The sequence below is a fragment of the Paramacrobiotus metropolitanus genome, unplaced genomic scaffold, assembly GCF_019649055.1.
Source record: "Paramacrobiotus metropolitanus isolate TYO unplaced genomic scaffold, Prichtersi_v1.0 Parri_scaffold0000033, whole genome shotgun sequence".
NCBI lineage: Eukaryota > Metazoa > Tardigrada > Eutardigrada > Parachela > Macrobiotidae > Paramacrobiotus > Paramacrobiotus metropolitanus.
In genome coordinates this window covers 670,929-687,052 of record NW_026570253.1, presented here as the reverse complement: position 1 = coordinate 687,052, position 16,124 = coordinate 670,929, and the positions used below count along the sequence as shown (strand labels likewise).

At 42.2% G+C, this 16,124-nt stretch overlaps 5 protein-coding genes across 13 annotated transcripts; 2 read left to right on the top strand and 3 right to left on the bottom strand.

The window, feature by feature from the left end:
• Positions 1-41: 41 nt before the first annotated feature.
• On the bottom strand, positions 42-6,213 carry LOC129589025 (ADAM 17-like protease). 3 transcript variants are annotated; one of them, XM_055483491.1, is made up of 20 exons: positions 5,709-6,213; positions 5,485-5,623; positions 5,085-5,218; positions 4,640-4,728; positions 4,426-4,546; positions 4,130-4,299; positions 3,852-4,046; positions 3,488-3,626; positions 3,276-3,421; positions 3,108-3,197; positions 2,927-2,996; positions 2,714-2,846; positions 2,474-2,638; positions 2,342-2,415; positions 2,067-2,197; positions 1,456-1,534; positions 1,303-1,391; positions 1,185-1,238; positions 1,043-1,090; positions 442-578 (listed from the first exon to the last, which is right to left on the bottom strand). In XM_055483491.1, exons 1-19 carry the CDS (start codon positions 5,842-5,844, stop codon positions 1,046-1,048), a joined length of 2,199 nt encoding a protein of 732 aa, XP_055339466.1. In that variant the 5' UTR covers positions 5,845-6,213; the 3' UTR covers positions 442-578; positions 1,043-1,045. The 3 variants fall into 3 exon arrangements, with proteins under 3 accessions (XP_055339464.1, XP_055339465.1, XP_055339466.1); XM_055483489.1 differs by lacking the exon at positions 1,043-1,090 and having other exon boundaries at positions 42-578; positions 5,709-6,211; XM_055483490.1 differs by lacking the exon at positions 1,043-1,090 and having other exon boundaries at positions 42-578; positions 4,130-4,293; positions 5,709-6,208.
• Positions 6,214-6,729: 516 nt separating this feature from the next.
• LOC129589140 (lipid droplet-associated hydrolase-like) lies at positions 6,730-8,511 on the bottom strand. Of its 2 annotated transcripts, XM_055483690.1 has the most exons (4): positions 8,102-8,511; positions 7,880-8,020; positions 7,649-7,813; positions 6,730-7,369 (listed from the first exon to the last, which is right to left on the bottom strand). In XM_055483690.1, the coding sequence occupies exons 1-4, from the start codon at positions 8,292-8,294 to the stop codon at positions 6,876-6,878; spliced, it is 993 nt and encodes a 330-aa protein (XP_055339665.1). In that variant the 5' UTR covers positions 8,295-8,511; the 3' UTR covers positions 6,730-6,875. The 2 variants fall into 2 exon arrangements, with proteins under 2 accessions (XP_055339665.1, XP_055339664.1); XM_055483689.1 differs by having other exon boundaries at positions 7,880-8,511.
• Positions 8,512-8,668: 157 nt separating this feature from the next.
• On the top strand, positions 8,669-11,065 carry LOC129589177 (ubiquinol-cytochrome-c reductase complex assembly factor 1-like). Its single transcript, XM_055483748.1, has 7 exons — positions 8,669-9,105; positions 9,214-9,330; positions 9,765-10,000; positions 10,069-10,177; positions 10,388-10,468; positions 10,549-10,662; positions 10,732-11,065. The coding sequence occupies exons 1-7, from the start codon at positions 8,980-8,982 to the stop codon at positions 10,840-10,842; spliced, it is 894 nt and encodes a 297-aa protein (XP_055339723.1). The 5' UTR covers positions 8,669-8,979; the 3' UTR covers positions 10,843-11,065.
• A 23-nt stretch (positions 11,066-11,088) lies between these two features.
• On the bottom strand, positions 11,089-12,743 carry LOC129589179 (coiled-coil-helix-coiled-coil-helix domain-containing protein 2-like). 2 transcript variants are annotated; one of them, XM_055483751.1, is made up of 3 exons: positions 12,615-12,743; positions 12,399-12,523; positions 11,089-11,702 (listed from the first exon to the last, which is right to left on the bottom strand). In XM_055483751.1, exons 2-3 carry the CDS (start codon positions 12,440-12,442, stop codon positions 11,264-11,266), a joined length of 483 nt encoding a protein of 160 aa, XP_055339726.1. In that variant the 5' UTR covers positions 12,443-12,523; positions 12,615-12,743; the 3' UTR covers positions 11,089-11,263. The 2 variants fall into 2 exon arrangements, with proteins under 2 accessions (XP_055339726.1, XP_055339725.1); XM_055483750.1 differs by lacking the exon at positions 12,615-12,743 and having other exon boundaries at positions 12,399-12,608.
• Positions 12,744-12,860: 117 nt separating this feature from the next.
• Positions 12,861-16,104, top strand: LOC129589176 (BTB/POZ domain-containing protein 10-like). 5 transcript variants are annotated; one of them, XM_055483746.1, is made up of 6 exons: positions 12,861-13,140; positions 13,211-13,322; positions 13,458-13,485; positions 13,804-14,012; positions 14,104-14,253; positions 14,887-16,104. In XM_055483746.1, exons 4-6 carry the CDS (start codon positions 13,848-13,850, stop codon positions 15,646-15,648), a joined length of 1,077 nt encoding a protein of 358 aa, XP_055339721.1. In that variant the 5' UTR covers positions 12,861-13,140; positions 13,211-13,322; positions 13,458-13,485; positions 13,804-13,847; the 3' UTR covers positions 15,649-16,104. The 5 variants fall into 5 exon arrangements, with proteins under 5 accessions (XP_055339721.1, XP_055339719.1, XP_055339720.1 ...); XM_055483744.1 differs by having other exon boundaries at positions 12,862-13,140; positions 13,384-13,485; XM_055483745.1 differs by lacking the exon at positions 12,861-13,140 and having other exon boundaries at positions 13,147-13,322.
• The last annotated feature ends 20 nt before the right edge of the window (positions 16,105-16,124 follow it).

The window sequence follows — 16,124 nt, the reverse complement described above, 5'->3', positions numbered from 1 at the left end:
ATGATCACCCAAATTTTTTACAAAGCCTTTCGCATTGAAAATGTACTTTTCTTTTCATTTCGAACATTTTTCGTGATATTTGAATCTATCCAGTAATTCTTTGTAATTACAACTGAAATCATTTAAAAGCAACTCACGGCTGGAAATCTCAACAACAACCTCAAAAGTAACGTTAAACAAACAAACTAAATAACCAAAAAAAAGCTGCCGCCGGCACCGGTTTTGCACAATAAGGCAAATGTTCGGGAATCACTAAACAATAAGTTATCGTATAAACAGGAACTCACCAAGGAAAAATGCGGTATTAATACACAGAATAAAAATCACACAGTAGTATTGGCTTCAGAGGCACGATTCCAGTTGGCTGCTGCTTCTCTCTTCTGGTTTTCTAGGGCCAACTGAACAATGTTAGCCAGTTTAGGACCCGCCCGTGCACGGCCAGAGGCAGCGGTGCTGGAGGATTGTCCGGGTGATGTCACGACACGGGCGGAAGCGGGACCATCCCAACGTGGCCGGGCATCAACGCGGGGAATAATCAGTGGCGTACGGCTGACATCATGCGTTGATTGAGCAATCACCTGCACAGAGAAGCGATGTATTATCAGAAAACGCAAAAGAATAGTCACAGTGGATGTGGTTTATGTATGTAGATGTAACAATTAAGAAAGTTTACATAAATGAGTAATGAACACCACAATATCGACAGTAAATATAAGGTGCCCACAGGATAATACAGTACTTAAAAAATCCCCAGCAAAAAGTAGAATAAAGTCAGAATTAAAATTTTCGACATTTGCAATATATCTTCAGCACTCAACAGGTGAACTACTTAGGGTTACGCTATGCACTATTGAATCAACGCACTTAAGTGGTTTTAGTGCTTAATAATTAAACTACAGCGTTAGCGCGGTCTCGATCAACAAAAAAAGTCAAGAATACTGTCAATATATCTATATTATAGATACAAGAAAGAGGCTTGTTTCTGTCAGTCAAATTGCTTTACTTATGCGCAGAAAAAATGCGGGGGAAAAAGGCCGAATACCTTTTAAGATTCAAAACCCACAGGCAGGCTAACAGCACGACGCAACATCTATCCAGACGGAAGCCACAGAATTCCCATTAAACCGACACCAAAACAAAAACACGCCCAACACCCCAACACACGGACATAACACTGTACATACCGATTTGCGCAGTGTACCGTACACATCGGGATGCTCTTCCTCATATTTTTTATCCTGTAAAACAACGCATTAAATACAGCATGGTTAAGACATACAAGTGGAAATGCAAGTTACTGACCATTCGATGAATCAAACAGCTACCCGGAATCCATACAATCAAAGTCAAGATGATAACAGTTCCCACGATATTATTTTTCAAGAACCCAGCTGCAAATCGCATCGATCATGCACTAAAAATTTATTCTTCCGTTGCATTCAAAAATCTACTTACCAAAATTGCTGAAGTCAATCCGCTCAATTACCAGCCAAACTCTGGCCACAAAGTCCACCGACGTTTTCCGGCACGTTCCCTGTCATAAAACATTATCTTGCACTCTGTGTCCTTATTCAAAACCAATGCTCTTATTCTCAATAAATTTGGCTTTTCTGCAAACAGCAATGAATCCATATTCCTGTACCACATTGATTTTCCAATACGTGCCTTAAAACGTTTCAATAATACGATATCACAATTTTTATAAACAGAATCTTACAATATTGTAAACTCGAATAACATAGTCTATCTCGGAGTCAAGTGTCACATGCTTTCAGTTTCAGCAGATGCTGTACAGTGGCGCACACCACGATTTAAGGGAAACGCGAAAACATTTCCCCCATTACATACAGTACTCTGCTGCGGAAAATCGTCATAGATATTTTAAAAATGATCGAACAGCCGCGCTTAATATCGATAATATTTAATATAGATATGTAGGTTTTTTGGCGATAGGCAGTAACCTCGAACAATATGCTGCATAATATTGCATAATATTGTGTATTGTACAATATCTCCTTAATTATGCTTGCACGTCATCACAGAATATTTAACTGTCAACATCTAACCTGTAAACAGGTGCCTTGAATACAAGCCCTTCCATCCGGCACGGATTTGTAGCTTTTAAGTGACTTGGAAAAATCGTGTGGATGACACGTTTCGTTCTGTTTTCGACAACAGACCAAGCACGATTCCATTACTGTAAATACGGCGCAACTACATCAGCAAACGAGTACGAGTACGTAATATTATTATCTACCAGAACAGCGGATTTTCGTGATTAGCGTATGAATTCTGAAAGTGATCAGATTATCAAGTACTTAGATACTTTGTTGGTTCTTACTGTTATCGCAAACGCAGGAAATAAGCCCCTTCGTTTCGCAAAACGACAAGCATTGTCCCGCCCGACACTGTCCACTGTAAAACACAAAAAAATCATGCGGCAATCAACGAAAACAGAAGAAAACAATTTTACTCGTCAAAGCAGAACGTTCCATCCGGAGCGGCCGGTGGAGCCGGGCATTCGGCATTTTCACCAGTGCAATAAGAAGTACCCTGGCAGATGTCACGATTCCCGGGAAAACAAATTCTACCACGGTCCATAAATGTGCAGTTTTCGCAGCATGGCGAGTTGCGATTACTGTATGAATGAGCAAGTAAGCATATCACCATGAAAAACTTTTCAACAAAAAAAATGCTCCTGGGCGTCCTGTACCTGCATTTAGCTGTTGGTCGTAACCTGCAATGCCGATCGCAGCAGTAATCTTTATCGTCGGCTCCCATGTAGCCGGCATCACATTCTTCCCCATCTTCCACCAGAAAATTCCCGCATAAAGACTTTTGTGGTTCTGTAAATAAATACCGAGCGTTTAACATAAACCTATACATAACTGAAAATGCAATCGCACCTAACCGCGAATAATCTTACTTTGAAAACATCCGCCTGATTTTCCCAAAAGAACATCGCGAATAGAACGCCGACTACACGGAGAAAAGAACTGGCAAAATGGAAAACATCTTCGTGTTATCCCAAAATTCGGATATTCGCAACAAATGTTTCCCGGTAAACCGCAAGCGCAATACGAGTGTCGTTTGCTTCTTTTTCATACCTTGTTGTTCGTTTCCAGTCCAGTCACAGAATACATGTACATTAAGTACCGTCCACCATCTTTTGATTCTGGAGTACATTCTTTGGTTTCCTAGATGAAAAATTGCCGCTTTTTGCCCAGAAGTATAGACAGGTAAGACAAAAAATGGCTTTTAGAAAATCGGCATACGGGATCGTGTTGACTGCCCCAATTGTGACCTAGTTCATGCGCCGTCACCAGCTCCATTTCACGGGTGATGACAATTTGATTAAACTGATTGCGACAGGTTGTCAGGCCCGAGTTCAAGTACAGCTGCCGTCCTTCCTTTTCATACGCTACAAATAGTAAGTCCAAAAATACTGTGAAGAAAATCAAATAAAAAAAAACAGGTCTATGCGTACACGCAGAACATATTCCTCCTGCTGAACCACGGCGTCCATTCCCTACATACGCCAACCCCAGGACACCGCTTTCCAGAACCTGATCGGTGAAAAGATGAGCAAGGCAGAAATTTTGGTGGTCAGGATCGCGACTGAACAACTGCAAATCGCCAAACAAATAACATCACGATCCAATACACCAATTCGATTATTTTCCCTGTTATGAGTCAAACTAAGGCCACAGAACTGTAACTGAGGCTGCTTTACAGCAAAATTATGTACGAACATCATGAAACACAACTGCTAATGCTAGAAGCTATGGATTTCACCCACAAATACAATTTTTGAACGCGAAATGTATTCTGCGTACACCACGGAAACTTACGTCCAGGATTTCTTTTGAATCGCCCCGTGCCGTCGCATCATTATAATGCGGGTCACCATTTCTGGTGCGCGTCGCTTCCGTCAAGACATTGATCGCCTGAATAACGAACCCGTAGCCCAGCAAGGGATCATTGTCATGTCCCTCGTTCCAGTTTGTGGAATTGTAAATGGCATTAACTCGGTCGATGATGTTGATCTACAGACATAACTGTATGCATTACAGCCATAGTTATCATATTAAAGAAAATTGTTCACCCCATAAGGATTTTATCATCCTACCAAATATGTAACGGTCCTTTTTGTGCTTCGAGCTCCAATGGAAGTGAAAAAGCGATGATCGGCCACTAATCGCAATCCGCACCGTGTGTGAGTCGGAACAAAAGTCGGGATCTGGCGTTTATCACGACTAAGCGACAAGTCATCGAAATCACCAACATCATCGTCTGCAACTTACAGCGACAAACAAATGGAAATTAATATGGATTTTGCTGCTACAGGCAAAGCCAGCATCGCAGCAAGCAACTTTACACTTTCCAAGAATGCGACCTTGACTACTCTGTTACACTATCACTCACCAACAGATACAGCGGCACAGCGACTTTCGTTCCGTTCTACAGAATCATTGACAATGATATCCGATTTTCGGTAGACCAAGGTGGCATCTTCGCCAGCACCCGGCAGGTGCAGATCTGCTGGCTGCAATAGGCGCACTCAATCAACAGAACATTCACTTGAGGCTGTCGCATTGTAAAACTTTGAAATTAAGAACTGCCGCTCGAAAGGACGCACTTCAAAATAGTACACTTCATCCGACGTTCGAACTGATCCGGTGAACTGGTTATTTTCGTAGTGCAAATTAATTGCAGAATCCTTTTCCCCTAATAACAAAAATTTAATAAAAAATGAACATCGATTTCGAAAACTGAATTTGCAATACGATTACTTCGCAGCTTTTCACACTAAATACACGAAAACCGCACAAATCCTTAAGAGAAGAAATAGAAAAGGAGCGAAAAATTATTCCATATTCACTTTTTTTCTGATTTCCAGATTAGATAATTATTTTTACGTGTGTGCTTATTGTGTAAGATCTTATAGAGGTGCTCGTATCAGAGAAATAAAAAAACCCATTAGGGCTGCCGCCAATTTTTGAGCATTTAAAGTTTCTGAACACTTTCTTGTAAAAAATCTACTGAAACACAGAATGGAGTTGCTTTTAATAAAAACTCCATACCAAATACATGACCGCCGTAGAACGCCTCCGTATTGACGTAGAACGGTGTTCGAGCGCCGTCACCGTCCACGGCAGCGAACTCCATGTCGGGAGCGAAGAGACTGGCTTTCGGCGTTAAAGTCAGTCGAAAATTTCTGCAATAAAACAGTGAATTCGCAACTTTTAATAGTAAAGTTTTTATGAATTAACCGGCTTTACAGCGTCAGAAGTACGTGCATAAATTACTTCAAATGCTGCACAACTGCAATACTCTGAAGCAACGTCGGTACATTTGCACAGCTGTGAGCTAACAATCTCGATGGAACGAAAACTAAATCCAAAATGATGAAGAGCGGAATTAAGAGTGCTGAACATTCATGCATTAATGCAACAACCCTCAACGCAGCCACATCTCGCTTACTTGTCAAGAGCGAAGAACCTGATATCGACCATATTATTATAATCGTTCGGACTGGGATTACTGGCTCGCTTGACAATCTTATGCGCCACTTCTGTCGCTTGGAGAATATCGTAACCGCGCAAGCGACTCGTGAGCAAACCTGCAACAATAAGGCAAACAGAACCTCTATCACCAAGCACTCTGATTTTTGACAGTCCAGAATCTGCATAAAATTCCGTTCGCACCTGTTTGTACAGATTGGCTGCTCTGACTGACCAAACCAGCCAGAATCAACACGGAGATCCCTGAAAAGCGACATACTGTCAGAGGAGACAATCCCGACCATATAATCCGATTATGGCGATCCCGCAGCAGAATCATAGTTTTCAGCCACAATCATCAACGCTAGTAACGATACGAATCCGTAAATCAAAACTTTCAGGTTGTGACACCATATAACCGCGCTACATCAACTCCTTAACATTTCCTTAAGAAACAACACCAACTATAGTCTTAAAATCGCGACTCAATGCCCGATTTACAACTGTTAAAAACTTAAAAATGACAATCAATCATGTTAATGTGGTTTCGAAACAGGAGCTGTATAAAAAACAAAAGTACAACAAATCGCAGACGGTCGACTGTCTGGCCCGAGTTGGCAAGCAGCACCATTAGCGGAAGGCAATCTGACGACATCCATTCAGTCGGAATATGAATCACGCTGCGTTTCGCAATCAGAAAAACAAGGTAGAGTACTCATTCATAATCGTTTATCGATTATGAATCACACTTGCTGCAAAGGCAACCGTTTTATTTGAAATTATTAATTAAAGAATAGATATGTTTCCGAATAACGGAATAAGAATTAAGATTCAATCATTTAAGCGGGCGCTGGAAGTGGACTGTGTAGTACGAACTGGGTTGCAGTCCGGACGAGAGCAACAGGCGGTTTGGCGGCATTTATTCTGATCGCTAGCGCCGCGATGACGTAGCAGACTTTGTGACAACTTGTCACTGACAAGCAAGTGTTAATTTACACCAGGGTTAATTTACAATGCTTTATAGCCCCTTTTTTTCCTTTTTTATGTAATAATGTGCTTTTGCTCGCTTTCTTGCTTTTATCCAATCTGCTAGTACGGTGACGCTAAATATACCGCACACGTTCTTACAGTATGTACAAGTAGTACGAACGAGCGCAGAAGACCTGAAGTGCAGTATTTTTTTCTAATAAATATATTTATTAGAAATTTCTATCACAATCTCAAGCATTCAAGAAATTTCTATACGCGCAACACCTGTGTGTAAAACTATTCAGTAAAATTTCTGAAGATATCTGGAAAATCAGACCGAAGAAAAATCGGCCCGATATTCCCAGTGGCACCGGCTCACAAAAGACTACGACAATCTCACAGTCAAGTTAGCCACTTTGCCACGAGCTGCGCCATTGGCAACGAGTGCTTCAGAACAAACGCATGCTCGTATCCTTGATCACAGAGATGAAACTGTCCGGCCGGGAACATTTGCTTAATATTCGTGTGATAATCCACCGGACACCAGTGATCACAATTCCCGTAATACATCACCACACGGTCAACATAGCGTTCAATTAAATCCCCATCCAATTCCAGCACTTGCTCCATCTCGTCTCTGGCCATTAAAATGCTATTCCGGAAACTGTGGTAATTGGTCAAACCGCGAATGGCACAAAAATGGTGGTCAGCCATGTCGGGTCCGTACCAACGGAATACCAGACGTTGCAGGCCTTCGGGCAGCCAGGACAATCCGTAAACAGTCAGCAATAAGAACCAACGGAAGTATCTCAACACTGGAGTGTACAACCGCCCATGCGGCGTAATGGCCATGCGTTCAATCGTCGGGAAGAGACCGATGACGCGTAACTTTCTATCTAACATAAAATGGAAACACAATGCAGACAGTGAATAAAAACATGTGCTGTCGATGCTTTACACAGTTTACTCTTATAGTCAACACTTAGAAATCTAAATCACTTCCATTGATTAATTTAGCGCTTATCCATCGATAAGACTATTGTACGCTGTAAATACATATAGTGCCCAAATTTCATGTTCAGGAATCAGGAGTACGGAATAATGTTTACAATTTCTAAAAGATTTACGGTCGGTTCAATTTAAGGTCGGTTTCGAAATGGAACACCAAAATTTACCTGACCATGAAGACCGTGACAGCTCATCCAGAACTTTAAGACTGATGTAAACACCAATGGAATGCCCAATTAGAACAATTTCCTCGACACTCTCGGGAATGCACTCCCGCACAAAATGGGATTTGTGGGTTATCTGGAAGCGGAGGTTGGGATAATCATTCCCATCTAGTATAAAAACGCCATTCTTGAGCGACTTGTGCATTTGAGTCTAAACCAGCAATTCGGACACACCAAAAATTTCCTCCGTCAAGCTTGAGTGGAAAACATGTCCAGCATGGGAAACGCCCCATACGGCATCAGCCTTCGAAGCACCCAGAAGCTCCCACAGACGCACGGCAAACTCTTCGTAGAATTGGATACTCCCGGGATTTCCTGTTAGCATACACATAACAGCGCGAACTACTTGACGATCCATTTGACAGAAAACTGTGGTTCCGTTTATTGCTAGCCTACCAGGCACAATTAATATCATTCGGCGCGGGCCGACATGCTCATCCATGTCTTCAGCACACTCGCTACTCGCTTTATCTGGAGCAGATACTGATGGTATCAGAAGGTTGTCAGAAGCAGAGCCAACTTTTAAGATTAATGTTCGGGTGCCGGCCACGTTGTGCCATTCGTAACGAGCAAATCCTTCGCCCAACATCCCGATTCCCGATTAAAAGGTTTGGGTGGGTACTGTTGATCGCCGGATAATAGTACAGTACAGATAAGGAAGTCTTCGCAAGCAGTAGGGAAAGGGAAAGAAACAACGAAAGTGTTGTTAAAAAGAAATCCACAACTAAAACTGACATAAAGGAAGTAACCAAGAATATATTAGAAAGAAAAAACACAAAAATGAAACGAAGAACGAAACAACAAAGTTTTCACTTTTCTGACAGAAATTTTTATATTTCAACAAACAACAACATGGATTAGCGCTGCCGCATATGGGGGGGGGGGTGAGTTATAAAAATGATACGTAATAGTTAATAAATGGTCGGGGTCGTAATTTTTTCGCTCTTTTGTAAGTTTTGTAAAACAAGTTTATTAGACGTTACGGTTTAATATCAGTGTCATATAATGTCATTCAGCGATATGTAGCTGGTGTGAGACTTTCGGGGCATATTTCAATTTTTCAAGACGTTGTCTAATGTGTGTGCTCTACACTGGGACTGCTGACAACAGGATCGTTCTTCTTCGAGTCTCTGTGTTTCCATCTGCTGCTATGCGGTTAATCTCCAGCTTGCGAGAAATACATTGACGAGCTTCTGTTCTGATGCGCAGTACCCCTGGTCTCCCGCTACTGCGGTATTTGGTTTTCGCAGTCCGCGAATCTCGTTAATTCAGTTATGCTGGCTTCGGTTATGCATCGCCATATCTTTTCCGGCTGCAGCTCTTCAGTGTTTAGTTCCGCCTGGAAATCACTGACGATGAATAAACAGATTACCAACTGCGCGAGCAGACATCATGCCACCGTACGTACGGTTATGTCGTTGTATCAAAGAATGTAGCATGGTTTGCTGCTTTGATTGCTGAATTCTGTACTAAACGAATTCATTATATTACCGATTTGTTCCCCTCAGAATTCGGTCCTGTATCCGATGTACTCGCGTCGGCATGCTGGTTGCAGTTCAGTCAACCGTGCCTTTTCTCCAGCTCTTTCGTGTTCTCATCGTCCGTTTTCATCCTCAAGACAGATGGTATGCAACTTTCTGTTCTGCACGCTTGCTTATTTGTATTACTTATTAGTTATAATTAATTTGCAACAGTTAGTGACTTAATTTTAGAATTTCTTTCAGTATCGTATTTTACCGTCTCCTATGTATTTTTTAACGGTTTGCAAATGTAAAATTTTTTCTAAAAAACAACTCTGATTTGTTCTCCGAATTTTTAATGGTTGAAAGCCGCCGTACAGGTCATAAATACAAGTTTTCTTGACCATATTAAGTTTTGCTGTGCATTACTTTATGATCAAGGAAATCTCGGAAGATTTTGTTAAGAATTTGCCGCAGTATGTTTTTACTTGTCGCATTGCCACTTGAATCAAATTGCTTGGCTTTTCAACCAGTAAAATAAGTTTAAATCCCTTTTTTGAACTATATAATTAAAGGCCTTTTCGTTGCTGTGATTACAGATGACGTCGGATGCATTAGCACTGGCAAATTCGTACAGCAGCCGTGTTTGGGAACGAATTAAGGGATTGATTAAGAGCTTTAAATTGATAAAATATTCTCGAACGGATTTGCAGTACGCCGGTATGGTCATGTACGGTTGCTGCACTGATCCCTTAAACCATTTGCATTTCTTCGACGTGCTGGGCCTGCCGGATACTTTCAATTCCTGGTTCAAGATAACGGAATTGCATGTATGGTAGGCAACCCGAGTGCCACTAGTTTGCACCCGCATTTCCGGTTTTGGCACGTTGAACTGGTGTGTAGGATGTGCGCTGTCCGGTTAAGTATTGAGGCCTACGATGGGAAATATTGCCGCAATGAAATAGTCAAGAACATGTGGAAGGATGTGGAGGTGCGCAGCAAGAGTCTTGGAGTAAGTAGCACTAGTGCGTTGATTAACGTTTATACATAGTAGCTTTGGGCCTCTGGCCCTTTCAAAGGGCCAGAGGCCCTTTTGAAAGGGCCCCTTTGTATTGTTATTCTTACAGTTAGACTGCGTAGTCATTTCTGGGCAGCTCTCAGATGTGGCATAGGGGTTACAGTGTTGATGATTTAGTTACAGTTAATCTGCGGTTCTTTGTAGGAAGCAGCATCTGCGCTCAGAAAACAGCAGATCAAGATATTAGCCGAGCAGTTCAGGGCGAATCTGTTTGCTTATGACGAGGTAGGAATCCGTGATATGGTTCAATTCCGCTCTTAAAATCGCGGAATTGTTTTTGTTACTTGATGTTCATGGTGATACAGGGTTTGCTTTACGATGATAAAGTGCTTGCGGGAGCGCTCTGGAGGAATTTTTTCGCAATGCAGTGCGAAGATCCCCGAAAAATAGAGCTGTTGGTGCATTACGTGCGAAAACAGGTGCGATCTTTTATAAGGCGTTTTTCGGTTGCATTTATTTTGCGGACATTTGCTCTTTTATGCATGCAGATTGATAATCTGGAATGCCAAGACCGGCATACCATTTTAGCGAATGGAATTGTGAAATGGATCCCCATCAATGAAGTCAAAAGCTCAGATCCCAAAACCTCGTCGTTCTAACAATCAACAGTTGTGATTTCATTGTACGGTATGTTATGTTATTACGGTATGTTATCATGTTTGAAATGTTTAGTGTAAGCAGTCAATCCTGGGATTTTTAAATTGATTGCATTGATTGCTCTTCTTATCGTTTCAAGATCGCTCTCGTACCGAGTATGTTCAATTTCACGACGATAAAATTCATTGCAATAAACCTAAATACCCAACGAAAACAGTGCAAAAATTAGAACAAGAAAATGCAACGCGCATCAATTCCACTTTATTTAAGTTCGCCCGAATGGTTCAAATCAACTTTATCTTGTCGGCAATGGTTACCGAAAGGAAATATACTGTCGCACACATCAAAGTAAACTAATAACAACCCAAATTGTCTAAACTGCACAAACACGACAAAATTCCTGAAAGAAAATGCACAGTGAATTTAGGCCGGCATGCCGTTCCTAACACGGCACTGCTTCAGTAGCTCATTAAATCCCGTGCACATGGAAATATCCGATGAATTCTGTTGGGCGCACTCAATAAACTGCTTCATCTCCAGTTCACATGGATTATACGAGGGCGTCATGGCCGCTTGCTGTTGGTAGTAGCCCGGTGAACCGACTGGCTGCGGGTTAGTACCCGAGACCGCCTCTTCCCGGGGGTTGCTGCCGCCGCCACCCGTCAGAGCGTGACCGATGGTGTGCCCCACCGCTGAACCAATGGCCACACCGGCCGCTGTACCTGCGATCTGGCCCAACATGCCCGGCTGGCGTTGGGCGGGATATGCCATGGGCGCATTAGCCGCCGGATTCACCGGGACGGGAGGAGGCGCAGCGGGACGCGCTGGGGCCGCCGTGGTCATACTACGCCGAGGGGCACCCCTACAAATAACAACTGATTAATACAAATAGCAACTGATTAATAATGCTGCAGACACTTAGTCCCGAAGCTACGCGTATTTCAGCAGAGAAGCAGCCGAAGATATAAAACTTTTTTTAACGCTCAGCCACAGTCATAGGCGAGACGCATGTACAAGATAAAAGTTACTGTTCTGAACTTAAATCACATTGAAAAGCCGAAAGTTCATGCCTTTTTTGTCATTTTGTACCGCGGCGATTTCAGAAAAATAAAAAGTTTTTAATTGGAACTTGTTCTTATCGGGAAATCAGTCCTGATTATCCCTAAAAAGTACTTACGGTAATGATGTTATAAAAAAATGGCAAACATTACATTAGAAAATAAATTATCCAACAACCTGCATCCCTATCAAGTTTTGGAAGCAGAATCGAAGAATTCCATTAAATTCAGAATGACGTATAAGGTATAACCGCGAGGACAAAATTAATACCAAGACATTTCAGGCAGGAATCATATGCTGATGCAATCTGCCATGTAGGAAACCAAGAACCAGTTCCAACTATAGTTATACTATTAACTATACGAGACAAATAAACAAAATTGTTGGTGTATTCGATAACAATGGATTCACGGAGTTTATCTTTGCGCAATTTGTCTATTTCCACTATTATTTCAAAACTCTCACGAATAGTAAATTTTTCTTTATAAAGTCAGCTTACCCCATGGGCGAAGGAGAGCGTCCACCACCACCACGTCGAGGCATTTTGTGAGATTGATTAAAGAATATCGTTTTTACAGTACCGTACTAGGAACCGTTTGAACTTAGCTGTGTGGGTGCTGGCAGCTGCAATCCGTAGAAAAGATATAACACTTGAAAAAAACAACAGAATCTCGTGCGAAAACTACTACAGCGTTACGAGCGTCTGGGATCTTACCTTCTCGAGAATTTATAGTCCAGGCAGAGCACTTCCTTGAATGTTTCGCGAACCGCAAATCCGAAATAGCGCTATGACAACACGCGCGCAGCATTTCCGCTATGAACAGATTGAATTGGTGGACACTCATGAATGAGGTGATATCGCAAAACGCCATGTGATTGGTGGCCGAGTGCAGCCTCGAACGTCATGCGTTCTACAGGGAAATCGCTGCAATGTCAAGATGGGATGTTCGTATCTAGGTTCACTTGGCAGTCTTGGCTAATAAATTTTAAAGCTTTAGAATCTGGGTGACGTTATAAATGACTGTGTATTAAATTAAATTAAGTCCTTGCGAAATTTAAATATAATAAGGCAACTGGCGACCTTATCGTTATTAAAATAAAGAAAGAGATTTCGCTGAGCGCATTCAAGCGCTTTTAGGACGGCGCAACTGCATAATCTCTGTACGCCATTTCAATGTTTTTTTATGCAACCAGACAGCAAGCTACAGCAGGAAGCACGATTCGCAGATGATCGCATTCATGTAAGATCCTGCGAAGCACGTGGATGCTGATTTCATGTGAATAGCTCAAGGACGATTTGATTTTTTGCAGCTTTATGGATGCAGTGAAATTGTTGCCGTTTTTTGTTGAAGAACCTTAGTTGGTGAACATACTATTGAAGGATTCAGAGGATTGTGGCACAACTCTTATTAATTGAGACAAGGTTTGAAAACATATTCAGTGCATCTGTTACTGATCTACAAATAAATCCTTCCTACTTCTAGTAGTCACCGCTGCTAGTGTGACTTTACATTATTGGACATCTTTACATTATTGGATTTTTTGTGTTGCATAACAGTGATAACACCGAGATTACTCGCAAGACGGTGAGCATTATTTTCTCAACATCTACAGTAGAGCGGTAAGATTATGAGGGTTAACCGTTAACTCCCTCTTATAATGATTATGCATTTTTGATTTTTAGCTCATAAGAATTTAGAAACCGAATTAGTTGCTTAACATTTTCAACTCATCGATCCGATCGTGCTGACTTATCCTACGGCTACGGGATTTTCCTTTTCGTTAATTTTTGCAGCTTTTTCTGATTCAGGTCGTGTTGATAACTACCTGGATGTTTATATTGAGTTAATCCACATTCCACATGGTTGATAACTTCTTCTGTTGCTGCATTGGTGTGTTTGCAGAGGACTGAAGAGGTTACGCGGTAAAAATTCTTGTGGAAATTGGAATGGATCGGACATCTCCGAATGTTCGGTCGTCCTCGCGAAATTCCGTAAATGCCGGTGCCAGCAATGTTAATGAGCAGTTGAGAAGTTCTCCTCGCTGTGATGTCAAGCACCGCGCTGGCAACGCCAATACTGTGACTTTCGTTGTTAACGGAACTCATTTCACTGTACGAAATTGTCTGGCTTACTCAGTGACTGAGCTGCATGCCGCAGATTGATGAAAATGTCATGTGGCTCATGTTGTTTGTGTTGTTGTAGATTAACCGTGACTGCGTGGCGGCCCATCCGGAAACCATGCTGGGGAAAATGGTTGCTTGCTCACCTACCCACGATATCGTTAAGCAGAACGATCGAGGCGATTTTGTGTTAAATATGGACTTTTCTGCCGATTTCTTCCGTGTGGCACTGGTATGTTGATCAGCTGTTTTTAATTTCTTCTTCAATGTGGACAAAAACCGAAGTAAAGTGCAGTTAAAATGATTGTTTGTTTCTTTGGTTAGTTATTTTGGTGACTATATAGTTTCGTAAATTATTGAAATATAAATAGATCAGAAATTTACGGTGACCGTAATTATACATTAAGTATGAAGAGTCGGATTAATGTGCAGCGTGCTTGTGTTCCTGAGCGTTTTGGTCCCTTCCTTAAATAAAATTTCAGTGATAGTTGTGCGTCTGTTTGCTCATTTTTTTGGGTGCTGATTTTTATAACTGCTTATTGGATTGTTGTACATTGAGTGGGAAAATAGCATTCTGTTCTTGGTTTGGTATATTCTGTAAGTTTGATTTCAGCATTAATCCTGCTTGCTTCTTGGCCATTCTGCAGGCATCCTTTGTTAATTAAAGATACGTTATTTAAACTCAGGATAAAATTGCTGAAATATGGATTTGCAGCTTAATGGCGGTAGAATAATCCCTAGAAAGTCACAAGGCTGCATGCGATTTATTTCCGTCATGTAACTGACTGATATGAAATTCTGGAGTAGATGTAATACGCTGTAAATATATCCTTGCGTGCACTGCGTAATTATCTGACATTGACAGGACTACTACAAGCTGGGCTACATTAAGCATCCCGCTGACATCTCCCTGGCTGATCTCCGCGACCTGTGTGATTTCCTACTGATCCCCTTCAACGCCAACACCATCAAGACCTATGATCTCCGCGCACTCTTACACGAGATCTCTAATGACGGAGCACGACGCGAATTCGAATCTCAGTTAGAGCAGAAGATTATGCCTTGTATTGTACAGCGAGCGCTGAAAGGTGAGCGCGAGTGCAACGTGGTAATCCTGATGGATGACGAAGAAGTGCACTGGAATGACAAGCTCCCACCGCCGTCTGGTGAAGAGCAATCGCAGATCTTGCATAGCACCGCCTTGCTCACATTCTTTAAATACGTGGAAAATCGGGATGTGGCCAAGCGAGTGCTGACGGAGCGCGGTTTTAAGAAGGTGTGTCTGGGCACGGAAGGGTTCCCGACGCATGTCGACCGGATTCGGCCGCGCTGGGATGGAAAGCTGGAGGCGTCGTATTTCTACGTGCAGCGGCCGTTTATTCGGCTGTCGTGGGAGAAGGAGGACGCCCGCAGTCGGCATGTGGATTTCCAGTGTATTCGCTCGCGATCACGATCTGCAGGATCGCTGGCAGCCGCTGCTGCTGAACATCCCCTGGACGATGTTAACGCCATTGTGAATATTCCCGTGGAGCCGGAACCTGATGTGGAGTTTCCGGTGGAGCAACCGGTGGTGGTAGAACCGGAGGAGGCTGGTGTGTCCAGCGGGGAAGAGGAGGAACACGAATAAGGATTGAAGCGACGGTGGAACGAACATTCAGGGATGTTTTGAGTGTACGAGTATCGGCTTCTACGTAACGGTTTATATTCCGTGCCACGGTGGATGTTTTTTGAAGTGGGTGCAATTTATGTGATTTTTGGCAAAATTTGTTTCCTCTCGTTCCTCGGTTTCTCCTGTGCAGTGCTCCAATTTTTGGAAAGTTCCCACTTTTGATGTTTCCTTGTGAGCTCTTTTGGTTCGTGTCTGTCTTCTTTGGCGAATATATTTCCTCTCTTTTTGCATCCGCTTTCCTAGTCACGATGACTTCGTGCTTTAAATAGATTAATGGAGTTGCGGGATAAGAATATGGTTAATTTATTGATGCTGTGCTGTCTTGTTATTTTCAAAACAGCACAAGCGGCGATGTTTGTGTATAAATGACTGTAGGTACGGTAAATAGATCGAAATAAACTGACTTAAAACTTGCATTTGTAAGGCATGGTTAC

Bases quoted from the DNA above. Each gene is read 5' to 3' on its own strand.
- LOC129589025 (XM_055483489.1), bottom strand. From the start codon at position 5,844: ATGATTCTGCTGCGGGATCGCCATAATCGGATTATATGGTCGGGATTG. The intron at 3,198-3,275 runs GTATGCCGATTT...TTTTTCATCTAG, and splicing joins GGGGCAGTCAACACGATCCC to GAAACCAAAGAATGTACTCC. The intron at 1,239-1,302 runs GTCAGTAACTTG...GTTGTTTTACAG, and splicing joins GCTGTTTGATTCATCGAATG to GATAAAAAATATGAGGAAGA.
- LOC129589140 (XM_055483689.1), bottom strand. From the start codon at position 8,294: ATGTTGGGCGAAGGATTTGCTCGTTACGAATGGCACAACGTGGCCGGC. The intron at 7,814-7,879 runs GTGTGTCCGAAT...TTTTTATACTAG, and splicing joins CTTGACGGAGGAAATTTTTG to ATGGGAATGATTATCCCAAC. The intron at 7,370-7,648 runs GTAAATTTTGGT...ATTTTATGTTAG, and splicing joins GTCACGGTCTTCATGGTCAG to ATAGAAAGTTACGCGTCATC.
- LOC129589177 (XM_055483748.1), top strand. From the start codon at position 8,980: ATGCTGGCTTCGGTTATGCATCGCCATATCTTTTCCGGCTGCAGCTCT. The intron at 10,178-10,387 runs GTAAGTAGCACT...GGTTCTTTGTAG, and splicing joins TGCGCAGCAAGAGTCTTGGA to GAAGCAGCATCTGCGCTCAG. The intron at 10,469-10,548 runs GTAGGAATCCGT...ATGGTGATACAG, and splicing joins ATCTGTTTGCTTATGACGAG to GGTTTGCTTTACGATGATAA.
- LOC129589179 (XM_055483751.1), bottom strand. From the start codon at position 12,442: ATGCCTCGACGTGGTGGTGGTGGACGCTCTCCTTCGCCCATGGG. The intron at 11,703-12,398 runs GTAAGCTGACTT...TGTTATTTGTAG, and splicing joins CGCTCTCCTTCGCCCATGGG to GGGTGCCCCTCGGCGTAGTA.
- LOC129589176 (XM_055483746.1), top strand. From the start codon at position 13,848: ATGGATCGGACATCTCCGAATGTTCGGTCGTCCTCGCGAAATTCCGTA. The intron at 14,013-14,103 runs GTACGAAATTGT...GTGTTGTTGTAG, and splicing joins TTAACGGAACTCATTTCACT to ATTAACCGTGACTGCGTGGC. The intron at 14,254-14,886 runs GTATGTTGATCA...TGACATTGACAG, and splicing joins ATTTCTTCCGTGTGGCACTG to GACTACTACAAGCTGGGCTA.